General features: G+C 36.8%; 1 protein-coding gene across 1 annotated transcript; it reads right to left on the bottom strand.

Annotated features, from left to right (window-relative positions):
* Nucleotides 1–15904: 15904 nt before the first annotated feature.
* Nucleotides 15905–17572, bottom strand: LOC105222520 (serine-arginine protein 55). The gene has a single exon (XM_011199874.4). The coding sequence runs from the start codon at nt 17487–17489 to the stop codon at nt 16284–16286; it is 1206 nt and encodes a 401-aa protein (XP_011198176.2). The 5' UTR covers nt 17490–17572; the 3' UTR covers nt 15905–16283.
* Nucleotides 17573–18421: the final 849 nt, after the last annotated feature.

The raw sequence follows: 18421 nt of genomic DNA on the forward strand, positions 1-18421 counted from the left end.
TTTGAAACTAAATATTAGTCTCAAAACATTTGAAGAACTGGATGAAGCTCTTGAAAATTTGAATATAGCGATTCACGAAGCAGCAATCTTGTCAACCCCTCAATTAAGTCAGGAGCTAAACCAAAATAGCAGCATTATACTCACAATAGAGATCAGAAAATTAATACAAACAAAAAGAATTATAAGAAAAAGGTGGCAAATCAGTAGGAATCGAAATGATAAAACTGCCCTCAATAAAATAACCAAAGAGCTTAAACAACGTTTATTTGAATTTAAAAACGATTGTATACAAAATTACTTAAAATCTTTAGGCACAAAAAATGATGACTTCTCGTTGTGGAAAGCCACCAAATATATTAAACGCCCAACCCTTAAAAATTCCCTGATCAAAAACTTAAATGGTGAATGGTGTCGCTCTGACCTTTCAAAAGCTGATGCATTCGCTATGCACTTAACGAAAATTTTCCAACCTTTTAATCTTTGTACTGCAACAGATAATGATGAAATAAACGAATTCTTAGTTAGTCCCTGTCAAATGGATTTGCCCATCGAACCTTTCCATTCACACGAAATCGCTAACCAAATAATGATACTCAGCAACAATAAAGCACCCGGCTATGATCAAATTAATGCAAAAGTTTTAAAATCCTTGCCAGACACAACACTCAAATATATAACACTTCTATTTAACGCAGTACTTCGTTTACAACACTTTCCTCTTCAATGGAAGTGCTCAGAAATTATTATGATACAAAAGCCGAACAAGCCAGAAAGTGAAATGAAGTCGTATAGGCCAATAAGTTTACTGCCAACGCTCTCCAAAGTATTTGAAAAAATATTTCTCGGAAGACTACTGCCTGAGCTAGAAAAACGATTTATCATTCCCGAACACCAGTTCGGTTTTCGTCAAAATCACGGAACACCAGAGCAATGCCACCGTATTGTTAATACTATTCGAAATGCACTAGAATCTAAACAGTACTGCTCTGCTGTTTTTCTCGATATTCAACAGGCTTTTGATCGTGTTTGGCACACTGGCCTCATGTACAAACTCAAAAAACTATTACCTGCTCCATTTTTTCTATTGCTTAAATCTTATCTGAATGATAGATTTTTCTACGTCAAAGTTCGGGAAGAGCGATCAAATATTTATAGAATTGAGGCAGGAATCCCACAAGGTAGCGTGTTAGGCCCAGTTTTGTATACAATATATACAAGTGATATGCCTTTGTTAGATAACGTACTTACTGCCACATATGCAGATGACACAGCAATTTTAGCATGCAGCCCTTGTGCAATTGAAGCTTCGATTATGGTACAAGAAGTAGTTAGAATTATTGATGTTTGGCTCAAAAAGTGGAATATTGCAGTTAACACAGACAAATCTGTGCACGTCACCTTCACCTTGAGAAAAGGTAATTGTCCAAGTATTTTTCTGAATAATTCTGAGATACCATCTAAAAGCGATGTTAAGTACCTCGGCTTGCATCTGGACAGAAGACTGACCTGGAAATTGCACATTCAAACTAAGAGAAAACAATTAAATCTGAAGCTTAAAAGAATGTACTGGCTTTTAGGGGAGAAATCAGAACTAAGTACAGAAAACAAATTACTGCTTTACAAAACTATGCTTAAACCTATTTGGACGTATGGCATCCAGTTGTGGGGTACAGCAAGTACTTCAAACATCGAAATTCTCGAAAGATTTCAAAATATTGCACTTAGGAAAATTTTAAATGCACCCTGGTTTGTGTCAAATAAAACAATCATTAATGATACAGGTTTAGCTTTAGTTAAAAATGAAATCAAAAGATTCAGTACAAATTATTTTAATAGATTGAGTTATCATACTAACCCAGTCGCAATAGCCCTATTAGATGACTCAAACGAAATTAACCGTCTTAAACGGCTTCATATATTAGATTTGCCATATAGAAAATAAGCTGTTTATAAGTATGTACATATGTATATCTATATGCACTTCTGTATATTAGTTCTGTACTCGTTGGAGTACAGCAACTTAGGTTAAGTTAATGTAGTATTAAACAATTTGCTTATTGTCCTCGGAAATATTGTAAATAAAGGAAATCTATAAAAAAAAAAAAAAAATATTTTTAGGGATCAGTAGTAGAACTTAACTTCACCTAATTCAACTATAAATGTGATATTTTAGCATGAACGAGGCAGTATACAATATAAGTAGATTACGAATTCCAGAAAAATTATAAAATACCTCGCTTCATTTTTTAGGCAATGTACGTACATGTTCGTCGTTCTAATGTGTTCTTAGCATTTACCGTATTTTATCAATTACTATTGCACTGATGTGGATAGATCATTTCATTGGTATTTTTCCAAGAATGGTTTAGAATCATTGAGAATTTACAAAACACAATTTTACAATTGCTTGAAAGCCTATACCCCAGCCGGAACAAAAAAATGGAGGATAAAACTAAACGAAAGTAACTTTATCTGAATACTAGTAAATCTATATAATCTTCACATAGTTGTCATTGGGTTTTGCTAACACGTTAAACAAGAAAAAGATGATGGTTATATCGTCTCATGTCTAATTCACCAAACGGGGTCAGATTCCATGTTGCTTTATTACCATATGGCTTTTATATGTGAGTAGACTAATACAATAGAAGACCTTAAAATATTCCATAAATAGGTGGGCACAAACCGACTTATGAAGAATGGCATTTAATTTAAAGCTTTTGGTTCTCGGCCGCAGTTTTTCTAACCATCCGACTTTGTATATTCATTAATGCACTAGTAAATTTCATTCAAAAGTATTTCAAGCGGTATGAAAATTTTTCTGAAAAAGTGTCTGACTTTTTAATACGAGTATGTTTTGCAGTGTATGCTTCCACCAAAATATGCGCACACATATTGTTCCCCACAACAAGAACACCGGATTGCAGCTACCTCTCGCGCTTAACACGCCTTATAAGCCGCCACCGCCACCGCCACAATTACTACTTTGGCAACAAATTTTCTACAGCAACAATCCAATGAGTCTGTCACCACTCAGCAGTCACCGAACGGAGCATTCATTAGGCCTCTTTTTTGGGCGAACACCAAAAAAACACACACACACAAGAGGAAAATTAAATGAAAAGTGTAAAGTGACGACAGGCGTCTGAGCTGACACCGGACGAATGGTGCCTTCAATAACCGAGCTGGTGTCGTCTTTTGGCCTCGCAGTGTGTATGCGCGTGTTCTTCCGAGTGGTGGCTTCGTAGGCGCAACAATTTGTAGCGTGAAGAGTACTCAGTCTGACAGTCGTTTAAGTATCTCAATCTGTATTGTAGGGATGTCTGTATATATGTACGAAGGTGTAAGGTTATGTGTTCCTGTGTGTTCGTAGCGGCCGGAAATGCAATAAGACCCCTTGGTTGGCGCTTGACGCACTCAACTGCAACTGAAACTCAAATTACAACGTGCAGGTAGCGCTTGTTGTAAGGGCGATTGTGGAATCGCAGCTTTCTGCAGTATCATCCCTGCAAGTCAGCTCTACAACTTTAACTCAAATTCCGTTTGCAACAGCAACAACGTCAATTCCGCACTCGGTGGACTTCAACGCTCATTTCGGTTTGTGACTCCAGTAATAGCCATTATAGGTTGTTGTTGTTGTGGCAATAACTTTTGTAGTCAATTTTATTATAATTTTTTTGCAACACGACCGAATCGCATGCAATTCGTAGAAATCCAATTAAATGTTTGTGGCAAGTGGAAATTTATTAGCGGCTTTATGGCCACACCGCCAACGCCATCGTTTCCGCTTTTCAGCCGTTGAGCCACACCGGTACGCAGTTGCTTGTAGTTGCACCGACTAGCCAACTGCTGTAAGCGCAAATGACTCGATCAGCGAAGTTGTCGACGCGCGGATGAGGGGTTGAGGAGTTGCGCCTATATTGGGTGCACAAGATGGCGATGTTGCATGTTTGCACGAAAAATCATTTGGTTGCAGTGCCGTTTTGTCATTTCGAGGCGGAGAGCGGAGAGCAAGAAAATTAAAACAAATAGCGGCGCTGATATGAGGCACCCAAAGTAACTGTGAATATGTGCTAGAATTGTGAGAGTGCAATGCAGCTGTGAGTATGTATATCTATATGTATGAAAGCATCTTCGTAGCACGCGCACGAGCTCTATAAATTAGCATCAGACGGTATCGAGGCATAAGGAAGTGGCCATACGGCAGCCGCTATGAAGCGTAAGGCACTCCGAGAGGGGCACGGAGGCGCGCAACACGCCACGCAGAGTTTAATGGAATTTATGAATTGACTGCGCATACAGCTTCCGCGCCATTGAACTGTTGCAGGCGAAAGTCGAGTCCATTGCTTGCCGACTGCCGTAATTTATACCAACAAACCCAACCTCCCCTTCATTTTCCACCACCTCACGATTTAAACAATTTCGTGGTGCCAGCAACAAAAGCTCACTAATAGTTTATGCAACAGTGCAGTGACCGGGCGGTTGTTGTAATTATTGTTGTAGTTGCTGTAGGCAATTAATTGTTTTTGCTTTGCCGCTGCAGCTGCAGGCCATTGGTGTCTAGCGCATTACTCTTTGTAGTTGCAAAGGCACAACTAAATTTACTATTTTTATTTTTTGTGTTTCCATGTGTTTGTTATTTTTGTTGTTAGCGCTACAGCGTCTGCCATAGTTATCCATTATTATTTCTATTGTTTGCTGCCAACTTGGCAATTATTCGGACTGCCGTCATTGTTTTTGTTCTTTTGTTGTTGTTTCTGCGCTTCACTACCTCCAGCGACTTGTTGATTTTCCTCATGCCACTTGCACAGCATTATGGCCGCGCTTTTTGGTTTATGACTTTCAAGTGTCTTAAGTATTTTTGAGTTTTCCCCAAAAGTTTCTTCAGTTATTTGCTTGCTCATTGCCTGCTCTCTGGGCCAGTCTTGGCCAACTTATCACTGCCGTTGGCGTTTATTGAAAACTAATTTGATATTTATGATTTTCGAAAAGCTTCTTTGGAATGTTCTAGTTTATTGATAACAAGCAAATATGCAGATGAGTTTGAGTTGTTCAACTTTTGTTGACATTTTAAGCAGAATTTAGTTGGGGAAGTTTAACAAATAAGAATATTTAGAGCGAAGAATGTGGTCAGAAACGGAAATAATTAAAATATTTCATCGGACTTGTGGTAAAAAATTATAAAAAAAATTATTGTAAAATAAGTTGATGGGTAATATCTTCCTGATGGGGTGCTTTAGCAGACAATTTCGAGTTCATGCTTCTATTAGTCGGTTATATTTAATAATTGTGGTGGTTTTCGGCAATGTATCAACAGGTAAAAATATCCAAAGCGGCTGCTTAGGTGACATTCCTTTACTTTTGTGAGGGAGAGAGAGAGACTTGAGGTTTAGTAGTTTATAGTTTTTCCAATAGATGACTTTGGCTATTCTCATCTCGCGAATGGGTTACCCAAAAGAACGTTAAAGGTAATATTTTGAACAAATAAAACTTCTCATATAGTTTTGCGTTTGCTTCACTCACTATTTTTGGAACATACGTCAAAGATAGAAAGAGAACTGCTTTTCTTTGAAAAGCGTGCGTTAAGCGAATAAAGTACTGGAAAATGTTTGTGGATGGTATACTGTAATAGCCAATCATGCGCAATATTGATTTCGTCGGCTCCATTCCGCTAATTTTGAAGTCATAACTGCGGTTATCAATGTTAAAAATATCAATAAAAAGTGAAACTCGTTTGGAACTATTTAAAAAGAGCGGGAGCAAGTTAAGACCAGCTCATCTGCCTTTTCATTTTCTTCTATTTCTATAAGGCGGAGTACCCAGATAATATTAAAATTACTTACCAGGTGATATTAAACTTACTTTTTGCCTGCTCGTAAACCTAACGCAAGGATATTTAGTATTAGCGTCGAATAGCCTTAATTCATGCTTGGCTATTCACTAGAATGTTTATGGATTTGCTGGTTAGAGAGAAGACTACTTACTTGGTAATTTCTGCCTGGAAAACCGAATTGTAGCCATTTAGTTTGAAGACACCTTCTGTGTTAGGATTCTTCTTCTTCTTAATTGGCGTAGACACCGCTTACGCGATTATAGCCGAGTTAACAACCGCGCGCCAGTCGTTTCTTTTTTTCGCTACGTGGCGCCAATTGGATATTCCAAGCGAAGCCAGGTCCTTCTCCACTTGGTCCTTCCAACGGAGTGGAGGTCTTCCTCTTCCTCTGCTTCCCCCGGCGGGTACTGCGTCGAATACTTTCAGAGCTGGAGTGTTTTCATCCATCCGGACAACATGACCTAGCCAGCGTAGCCGCTGTCTTTTAATTCGCTGAACTATGTCAATGTCGTCGTATATCTCGTACAGCTCATCGTTCCATCGAATGCGATATTCGCCGTGGCCAACGCGCAAAGGACCATAAATCTTTCGCAGAATTTTTCTCTCGAAAACTCTCAACGTCGACTCATCCGCTGTTGACATCGTCCAAGCCTCTGCACCATATAGCAGGACGGGAATTATGAGAGACTTATAGAGTTTGGTTTTTGTTCGTCGAGAGAGGACTTTGCTTCTCAATTGCCTACTTAGTCCGAAGTAGCACCTGTTGGCAAGAGTTATCCTGCGTTGGATTTCGAAGCTGACATTGTTGGTGGTGTTTATGCTGGTTCCAAGATAAACGAAATTATCTACAACTTCAAAGTTATGACTGTCAACAGTGACGTGAGTGCCAAGTCGCGAGTGCGACGACTGTTTGTTTGATGACAGGAGATATTTCGTCTTGCCCTCGTTCACTGCCAGACCCATTCGTTTTGCTTCCTTGTCCAGCCTGGAGAAAGCAGAACTAACGGCGCGGGTGTTGAGGCCGATGATATCAATATCATCGGCATACGCCAGCAGCTGTACACTCTTATAGAAGATTGTACCTGCTTGTTGGGATTACTACAGAAGAAACACCCGTTCCTGTTTCACCGTTGTTCCATCAGTGCTGATCCATCAGTGAAGGTGTAGATTTCGGTGATGGAACATTCAGTCACAGAACCATTGGTCCAATCTTCTCTATTGGAGACTGAAAATGATGTGTTTAAGTCCATGTAGGTCTCCTTTTTTCGGTCGCAACGCCAACTTAGCCTGAGTTCATTAAATATTTTAGGTATGGTACCATACTCGTGTTGACGCCTAAGCATTGTCATATCCATCACTTGTATGTATATTGACCCGATTTCGTGAAAAACCTTCAGAACCTTTGTTAAGGTTTGTTCCAAGAGTTTAATACCGTACTTTTTTGTCACATCCACCATACCACCGCACCATCCATGAGTAGACTACTTTTGCGTAGAGCCAATAGACCATGTGTGGTCGTAATTTCCACTTTGCGGCAATGGCTTTTATGCAGGAAATCTAGATTCGAAAGGTTTTGGAGCCGTACTCTCAATGGATTCTTTCCAGCTGCGTCGAAGGGCAGGTACAGTGCTCCAAAAGCAGTGGCAGAGATAAGCAACTCTGGAAGGAGTTTATTTAAACATTTGGCAGTTTGAACGATTGAAACGACCAGATTGAAACTCTACCAAATTACATAGATTTTTTTATTATATGCAGATCCTTGTCTAGAAAATGGGTCCTAAAAGTTGCTGGGTTCCAGAGTTAAGCAATGTCAAACATAATATTGAATTGATTGATTGATTGTGAAAGATGTGCATATTTACTTCCGAGTGCCTTAGGCGTTCAATGACTTCTTAAAGATATGGAACTAATATGAGACCTAGAAACTAAAAGGTCGACACGTTCGAAATTGAGATCAACCTTTCCATAACTCCATTCAAGCGTACAGTAATTAAATTCTAAGTTACTTACTAACTTAAATTGATTGCAGTTGTAAAGACTGGGTATACAGTTAACTAATTGTAGCCACCTCTACTTATAAAATAGGATAAGAAAGCTTCAAACTATAAGCATTAGAAGAACGACAGTCTGACAATAACAATTGTCTATCTTTGAAAAGGCTTACGACCAATCGCATCCACAATGGAGTTTTCAAAAAAAGATTTTTACGGCTGAGAATTCCATGGCTCAATTCATATGTAAACTGTTATGGCGTAACCTCAATTGTGAAGTTTAGTATACAACGCAAAAATTTCAAAATACCCTCAGTTACACATTACGTATATAATTGAAGCATTAAGATAATTACCGCTACGGGCACTAACGGTATTGGAAACCAATATCCTCTTAAAATGCAAATCGGAGAAGTTTACTGCTACAAATATGCAACGTGCAACATGCAGCATTCTTACAAAAAAATTTCCAACTATCATTACATCATCACTCAAACATTTTTGCAAAAGAAAAACAACAAATTGTGGCAAAAATTTTGTGAGAATGCACAAAGTGCATGTCTGTCTGTTGGTGTATCGGCTCGTTGTCAAAGGCATGCAACAGCAGCATAACAATATTTTGATACTTTTGTTAAGAGGTAAATTGCTATTGTAATATGAGCAAATGACACACACACACAAATGCGAGTATAAGCGAAATAGCACTAGTGCGACAACAACAACAATAATAATGCAAACGTTGTATGCTGACTGCAGTGGATGCCACAATGCCAGGGTTTACAAAATGAAAATAACTCGAGGCGACATTGTCGACAGAAATACTTTCTATTTGCCAATAGACACATGTGTATGTGTGTGAGTGCACACCATTGCAATTGAAATGTCCATCGATGAAGTACTACATTTTGCGTATACGTGCGATAGTTCGCATGTACATATGTGTGTGCATTTTTTGGATGGAATCATGCGACTCTTGCATATATGTCTGTGCGTGTATTTGTAAGTGTCAACACAATTCACACTATTATGACGTCAAGCCAACCGCAACAATCGTAATCCAAAATTCATCATAATATTCCAATTGTGAGAAGTGAAAATTGCTCGGCGCACACTCACATTTCCCCTTTTTTAGTGTGCATAAGCGGAGTGTAAACATTGTTGCAACTTTTGTATTTTTTTCGCATTGCCTGTTGGCAAAGCAAGTGGCTGCAATTTGAGAGGAAAAAACTTATGTGAAATGGAAGAATTTTTCTCTCACATCACTTCTACGTGATGGCGCACAGCAAATAATTCACTGAGATATAAAATTCCATACAACCTAAGTTGTGATCTCTGTTATCTCTAAAGACTTTACATATCACTGACGACCCTTACAATGAAAACATGGATATAAGTAATTTAAAAACCTCGCAACATTCGCATGTTCTTATAATCGCCATTGTCCTATCTGAGTCTTGATGGTGAAAGTCTACCAAATTAATGATCGGCATATATATCGATCACTTAACAATTGGAATCCTCCCAGTTATAAAGTAATTTTGTCAAGATTTCGAACGCAAGTCCGTAATATTACCCTCGTACAATTTTACCTCCTACAGATCTTACCGACATCTCCATCAAAGCATCAAAAAACATAGTAGCTCTAAACTCCTTTATTAGAATAGAAATTTATAAAATTTTTGATTTTTTCTGGTTAGGTATACACTCCTCTTATCGACATTAATCGTCATCGGTTAAACATGTTTTGAACAATCTCCAAATAAGTAAATCTCTTGTGTGGAGAGCGTTCTACATAAACCCATGGTTTAGAAAAGAGTTTCTGAGCGAGGCGAATAGGACAAACATCTAGTGTGAACGAAATAGACTGGCATAATCACATACCGGCACAAACGTTAGCATTTTTCTACGAAGTTGCATAAAACAAAAAAAAAACGATAACTTCGATTGCACCGAAGCTATAGTTTCCCTTACATATACAAAATATTGTTAAAGTGACTTGATATGAACAATATCTTCTTTTCTTGGACAAGAATTCCTGCAGAATTTGGTGTGGTCAAGTGAAAAATTTCCCTTTCAAACACTTGACCCTGATTGTTCTGTTTGTATGTCAACTATATGCTATATTGAAAACTTCTTCGAAGATGTTTCATATGGCAGTTATACGCTATAATGGTTCGATATCGACCATTCCGGCAAATGAGCCCCTTCTTGATTAGAAAAGAACGGTTGCAAAATTCCAAATCGATACCTCAAATATTGAGAGACTAGTTTTTATACAAAGAGATAGACGGACAGAAAGGCAAACATGGCTAAATCGACTCAGCTTGTCATGGTGGTGGTGGCGTTACAAAAATCATTGCTAACTTAAAATATCCATCAATTAGGGAATCGGGTTCACCATCTTCTAGTGTTATACTTTCACTGCCATTCAGCGGGCTGGAGAAGTCTTCTCTCCATATTTTCATTATACTCTAGTCATCAGTCACTAGATCCCCTCTGGGGGTTCTACAAGGGTATGCCTCAGTCCTAAAAACTTCTGTTAGTCGTCGCATTTTTCGTAGAATTTTATAGCATTACCCTATCGACCAGCTTATCAAGCTCTTCGTATTCGGCCTCTATTTTGTCTGTAAATGCGTCTCGCTTCCCACCTTGGCGTTAAAGTTGTCAAGCACGATTTTGACATCGAGACGGGGGCAGTTCTCATAGGTGCGCTCAATACGCTTATTAAAGACAACTTTGGTCACGCAAATCACCTTCCCTATTAATGGTCCGAACATTCCAGGTGCAGACCCTTAAGTCGTAATCCTCAATGCGTTTGCAATAGTCCTCATTAAAAGGGGGTCTCTCCTCCGTGAGTGTTTTCTTCTTTGTATTTGGGGTGTTTATTACGTAGCGGTTCCCACACCCAGCGCACAACTCTGGGGAGAGATATTTTGCCTTCTCACTTTAGCTCGCCTTCAAACGGATGTTTTTGGCTACCCAGAGAATAATTGGTCTAAGACCGGAAATCTTGAGCTACTTGACTCTAGACGTCAGAAGTAACTTCACAACAAAACAAATCATCATCACTGAATGCTTTCCTAGAACGCTTTCAGAATTAAGAGTTTCACGACATGGTAATAAAGTGTGATTCAGACTTTTTTGGCTTTCCTTAAGTTAAGCTTTAGAGGTTTTATATATGTACGTACTATTTTAACTAAAACAACCCCTTCTCGAACCACGGACGCCTATAAAATTTCTTTAATACTAATTTTATAGATCTGATTTTCCTATCATTGCAAGCTATTTTTAATTAAGCTTGCTTTTGGACTTTCGTTTAAGAATTAGCACAATGAATTGTGCTTTAAACGAAAGCTCAAAGTTAAAGGAAAAACAAAAGGAATTCGGTTATGTATAATGAAAGAAAAACGTTTATGTTGAAAACCATGAAATGCACAAAAGCGAATTATTCTCATGCACAATAATTGTCTAATGCTCTATACATATGTATGTATGAACATATGAATGTCTTTTTATTTCAAACCCTGTTTTTGTTCAAAGAAAGAATAATTCATTTGAAAAAGCTTGTCAAATTTTCAGTTTTATTTTTCCATCAAAGCAACGAGGTGGTTCAAAAAAGTTTGCAGTAGTTCAGTTTTTTTTTTATATAAGGTTTTTGGAATTTTCAGAGAGCAATTGAATTCACAAACAAAAAGTTTCATCTCAGCCAAGCTTACAATGTAATATATCTAACTCTCCTGAATAAAAACCTATTCGCACTTTTACGTTTTTCCATTTTTTTTACGAAAAGCTTTTTTGAATTTTAAACGATTCCAAGCTATCAAAATACTTACCTCTCGCAGTACATGGTTATATAAAAGATTAGGCTACATACATCACACTATATGATTTTGCCACCCTTTCTACCCGCTCGTCCTCATTGGACTTAAAAGCTGCAAATTTTTCAAAGGGAATTTATTCGACGTAGGAAAAGCCACAGCAAATGCAACAATTCGAAATAGCAGTAATGTATTACTAAAGGATTTGGCATTGTTTCCTCCATCTTTGTGCATACTTGAATGACTCGCAGACCGACTCAGCGCCTGGTTGACTGACTAACGTTATGACGAACTTATCAAACATGCCAATATATATTTTTACACGCACTGCAGAGCTTCTCTGCATATTTATATGTATGTGTGTGTGTATGATTGTAGGGCTATGCATTTATGACTTTCTAGTATGCTGCGTATTTGCCTTTTCAAAACATTTTTCAATTTCACACAACAATGCCAATAAAAGGAACGAAAGCCAAGCGCTTAAACTAGCATAGAGCGGGCAGCGTGAGAGAGAACGAGCGAAAGTGTGTAAAGTCATCCAATAAAGGAAAATGTTATGAATGCAATGCAATTGCATTTGCAAAACTCATTGTTAGTGACACGTAAAAATTCCATCGACATTTTCAATTTCACTGTCAATCGCCTCGGCATCAGCATCATCATCATCACCACCACCAAAGGCATCAACGCCAAATCATGCAAACAGCACATCATTCCTGTGAGCCATTGTGAAAAATGTAAAGTGCAGCAGATTCAAGCGATTGAAGCAAAATGTATACTGAAATGCATTATTTATTATATATATAATAGTTCTTATTCATATATTATATTACTTATGTATGAAAGGTATTTTTTCAATTTTTTTACAATAAAATCCGTGTCCTCCTGATACCATTTAGGCGAACTGTTAATAGACGAAAAAATCGATTATTTTCAATAATGCATCTATACTTATTATCGGGGCTTACATTAGATGAAATTTATTGAAGTCACTGTTTTAGCTTATAAATTTTAGACGCGTTTTGTTTCAAAACTACTTTTTCAAATTCCATGAGAGTGATTCATTTCAAAACTACTTGACCGATTCATTTCAAATTTTTTACACATTTTTGACATATGTATAAAATACCTCACCCAATCATATAGTAATTTTGCTTTGTACAATCAGTGTGTTTTTCACTCACAAAATGGCGGAATTTTTTAGTGGAAATAGCAATTTTCACTTAAAATGGCCAGCAAAAATGTTTAAAGAAAAAAAATGTCAGAGAACGACCGACAAAAAATTTGATTAACATCTGACAAATTTTTCTGGGTTTTTTATTTTTGAATCAAATCCAACCGAATTATGGTGAATACCGCAAAGTGTTTCTTTCTCAAGATGTCCTGGGGGAAGTTATATTACCGGATTATGCCTCAAATATTTTGTCATGAAAAAATTACCCTAGATTGTCAAAGGTATGCTAAATAATGCACAAAAGGTCCGAATAAACTTACTGAATCCATATTTAAAAAATAAAAAAAAAAATATTTTTCACCTTAAAGTCCTTATTGGGTTGAAACGGGTCAAAACTTCCTTTTGCTCTCATATACCTAGTAGAAAGATTTTCGAACTTCCTGATGACCAAAGTGTGAGTTATTCTAAAAAATTTAAAAATAGTATTTTTTTAATGGTGCATATTTTTACCTAACCCCCATAAAACCGGATGTGAACTTGCTCAGAACTGATATAACTAACAATCCTTAAGTACCTGAAGGTATTTCTCCGGCTTTGATGTTCACTTACACTCGAACTTAGCCCTTCCTTACTTGTTTATTAATTGATTGATAAACAGATGTCAAGCTTTTACAAAAATATCTCTCTAAAGTAATATATAGAATTAAATTTAGGGATAGGTGGCAACGGTAAGATAAAACAAACTTAAACATATTTTTAAAAGTGTGAGGTGGATATAAATATCTTATCAATAGGTAGGACCTATTGCCACGCATAAATTTTTTTAGTTCTGGAAACAAATGGAAGTCGCTTGGAGGCCAAATCTTATGAATACGTTGGATACTCCAACAATTCGAACTTTAATTCATGAATTTTAGCCATTGTAAAAATGTTCTTGTGGCACTGTGCATTATACTGATGAAAAAGGATTTTTTTCTTCCGTAAACCGGGTCTTTTTTCACCAACTTTTTCCTTTAACTGGTCCAAAAGTTTGCGTTAATATTCAAAATTAATTGTTTTACCAGTTTGCAAGTATCCACAAACGAAATTTCTATCGCATCCCAAAAAACTGATGCCATAACGTTCCTGGCCGATTTCCGGACACGAACTCGTTTCGAAGCCGATCAACCGGGTTCACACCACTCTTTAGCCTCTTGTTTTGATTCAAGATCATGATAATAGACCCAAGTCTTATCCATAGTGATTATCCTTTTTAAAACGCTCCAAATGTTGCTGAGAAAATCGCATTCGAATGTGTTTTTGTTCCATTGTTAGCGAATGCGGCAACCATTGTACACACAGCTTTCTAAAACCTCAAAATTCACTTAAAATATGGCACACACTGCCTAATGAGATGTGTAGAGCCTGCACTAAATCTCTCTCAGTCAATCGACGATCTTCCAAAACCATATCCTGTATTTTGGCTATGATTTCTGGTCTTGATGCGCTTTTTGGATGTTCTTCACGTGGATCGTATTGAAGGCTTGTACGACCGCGTTTAAATTCAGCAACTCATATTTCTACTGTTTTAAGGGGATAGTAGGGTATTTTTTTTGCATTTTTTTTTTAATTTTATATTAATGTACAATGTCTTAAGATTATTGAGAAAATTTGAGAGCAATTAAAGCCAAAAAACGGAGATATACACTTGTAAGTCTCCGCCCTCCGATTTGATTGTGAGCGGCCGCGACCGTAACAACCAGCTACCTGATATTTAAACGTGTTTTTCTCACACTTCACTTTTTCGAAGCCGGTGAACTCTATAGCTCTACTCAATTGATCCTTTTGAAATTTTGCACAGTCTTTCTTTACATAAATTGTGAGGTAACGCTGTTGAGTCTTTTTTTATTTTAACTTATTTTTAAACAACAAAATTTCTGATTTTTGTGATGAAAAATCAGTATTTTGAGTTCCGAGCATTGTAAAAAATTGAAAAATTGTTAAAAAAAACTCGACAGCATTACCTGAGGAAACTTATCGACTAATCAAATCAATTTGTTTTCTTTTAATTTCAGATGATCCAGTCATGAGTTATGTGAATCAATTTTTTTTGGAACGTCTGCGAAGATTCTCTGTCACCGGCTCATTTTTCTATGAAACATTCACAGAATATTCTTTAAATGTCATATAATTATGTGTACAAATAAATAAATATTGATTGTATTTAAAAAAAAAATATTGAAAATATGATTTTTCGCTCGAATTAACCTTACTACTCCCTTAATTGTAGGTGAACAATTATTATACACTTTTAACATTCGTTCGTGAATGTTCACTGCACGATATTCAATTTTTGCCATTGTAAAAAAAATAATGTGAAAAAGGGACACAAAATGGCTTGAAAACAAATAATGATTTGAAAGATTGAAATCAAACATCACGTACGTTCATATGAAGAATATATCGTCACCTGAAATGCAAAATAACGTAACAACATTTTCGGAAATTTACAGTGGCATGAATGAAAGACGAAATAAAATGGAACATGAGTGAAACAAAATTTTAATATTGGTTAAAACTGGTTTATATGTGACCGTAGAACCTGAAAATGTTGAACATATGTAATATTACGTATGTAATTTGAAGTAGTGAAGCGTAATCAATAAGACACTCAATTTCGAATTTTTTGATGTTACGTTATTTTGCATTTCAGGTGACGATATGAACAATAGAAAAAAAATGTGCTAGTAGCTACGCCCTCTCTTATCGAACGACAAAACTTATAATAAAATAATTTATTGTATCTTAAATTGTAATTCTATCGTATCGTAAGCATATGTATGTATATTACTTTATTGAAAGTGGTTTATACCCTCAATTTCCCATAGTTAATTTTTTACTGCTACAAACTATATTCTCAATTGTATTTATTCATTAAAAATTAAACAGGTGGCAATTCTTCTAAAAATGCTTTCACCTGTGAGCTGATTCAACTATTTTCAGTTTTATACCTCGATTGCTTTAACATCACTCATAGAATCAATTCTTTTTAATTGACTTTTTAAAAATTTTCTGCAAAATATTTCTTCCAAACAGAAATTCAAAAATTTTATCTAAATACTTTTATTTTCTTGTGAGCTAAAGATTTAACTTTTGTTTAAATTTCTAAATTTTCCCTAGTTTCCAAAATTTCATACCTTATACATATGTATACCTTATATACCTAACCACTGCTACTTGTATGTACTTGAAATATTCAAGCAAACCAAATACAAAATTTACAGTTATACTATCAAATATTATAAATATATTTATTTTTTTTTTTGATTTTTTTTTAATTTTTATTTTTTTTTACATATTTTATATTTTTTATTACAAATATCCTTTATTCAATACTTTCAAATTACAAATTCTTTATACTTATCCATTAAAATATTTTGGTAGTCAGAGGGTACGGTATGGTTCCAAAGAAGATGTCAATACTTTGCTTATTTATCCACACTTTCATTCCTATTACGCGATGCTTTATCCTTTTTCGGTGAAACTGAGCGTGATCGAGAGATGGAACGGTCGCGTGAATGATCACGAGATCCACGAGATGGTGAGCGTGAATCACGTCGTGAGCGCGATGACCGGTGCGATCTGGAACGAGAACGATCACGCTTACGAGAGTCTCCACGTGACTTAGATACTGAGCGCGATTTGGAACGATCATGTCTACGAGAATCACCACGTGGTTTAGATGGTGAGCGCGATACGGAATGAGGACGTCTACGAGAGTCATCGCGAGTTTTGGATGGTGAGCGCGATCTGGAACGATCCCGAGAGCTACCTCGAGATTTGGATGGTGAGCGCGACTCATGTTTGGAACGCGATTGTCGTGGTGACTTAGAGCGTTCCCGTGAAGCATCTTTGCGTGAACGCTTGGGAGAGCGCGAGCGTGTACGTGATTTGCTGAGCTCACGAGATTTCTTTGTACGCGAACGTGAACGAGAACGCGATTTTACTGGTGACTTCGAGTTTGAACGTGATTTCGAACGACTACGTGAACGAGACGAACGTGCTGATTTTGAGCGTGAACGACGACGTGAAACAGAACGTGAATGTGAACGCGACCGACCACGACCGCCTCCACCTCGACCGCTGCGACGATCTTCAGTTAAACGTATACGACGACCATTTAGCTCAGTATCATCCAACTTCTCTATGGCGCGCCGCATATCCGATGATGAGGCAAACTCTACAACACCTTCATTACGTCGTTTTTTGTGTGCATCGCAGTATGTCACTTCGCCGGCTGTTCGCACATAATCCTTCAGATCTTGCCAGCTCACACTACTAGATAAGTTTTCCACAATCAAACGATATTCGGTGCGATGTGGTGGACCAAAGCGTGTATTTCTACCTCTATCGTTGTAACGACCACCGCGTCGGCCGCCATCATAACGATCGCGATTACTACCACGTGCTGTACTTTTCGCCGGTTCCACTGCGATTCTGCGGCCCATTAACTCTTTGCCGTTCATCTCATAAACTGCATCATCAGCATCACGTGAATCCTCGAACTCTACAAAGCCGTAACCATTCTTTAGCAAAATATCTCTTGTTCGACCGAAACCTTTGAAGAATCGTTCTAAATCTTTTTCCCGCACTCCATACGGCAATCCACCGACGTAAACTCTAGAGCTGCTCATATTTATGCTGCCTTCCTATATATTTCTTACTTTGTGTCTGTTTATGTTAACGCCGCTTTAGTTGCTGACTGACTACGGACTTTCTGGGCAGAGTTCTCACTATTTAAGCAAAATGTTGCAGGGATGATATCGTGTGACCTGCATCTATTTTTAAGTACCTTTTTCAGTAATAATTCAGGTAAATGCAACCGTATCCTTTCGAGCGCATTATTTCTTTTGTCTCCGAATACCGGCTACCTGCTGTACCTTGAAAACAATAAAGGCGAAATGTCTTAATAGCGTTCAAGTTTCTTTGTAGACTCTGTTAGTTTTCACATTGTGTAACTTTTTATAATATTATATCGATACCAAAGTAAAATTGCCCTTTTTTCTAAGAATTGTATGCGGACCATCCCACAAACAGTAATCCTTTAAAAACAAAAAAAGTTCAGCACATAATAAAAGTCGTGCAAGGAATAAAAATTAGGATTCTACTAAATAATTTTTTATAGATATGTATATATATATATATATATATATAATTATACATTTCGATCGAAGAAAAATCTATTTAAATGCCAAATTTTTTAATTATAATTCATTTCAGAATATATAAAAGAAAAAAATATAAAGAAATCTATAGCAAAATAATGAAAATTTGGAGGCAAAAACTATGGAAGGCTCGATAAAAATAGTTGCAACTCACTCAAATTTTTTCTCTAGATTTTGATTTTTCCATTATTGGTCTCAACAACAAAAAAATACAATTTTTCAATATATTCTTTGGTAAATTCAATTCATATATTTTTGTGCAAAACATTGACACGGCGTTTGTCTAATTCTCAGAATTAAGAGTTTATTATCCCTCTCACATTTACATTGGTTCAGGTTATTCGCGAACGGTAAGGGTTGCTTTAATTCTTTTCTTTAATTCTTTTTCTGTTGTCTCCTGC

The sequence above is a fragment of the Bactrocera dorsalis genome, chromosome 5 (assembly GCF_023373825.1).
Source record: "Bactrocera dorsalis isolate Fly_Bdor chromosome 5, ASM2337382v1, whole genome shotgun sequence".
Classification (NCBI taxonomy): domain Eukaryota; kingdom Metazoa; phylum Arthropoda; class Insecta; order Diptera; family Tephritidae; genus Bactrocera; species Bactrocera dorsalis.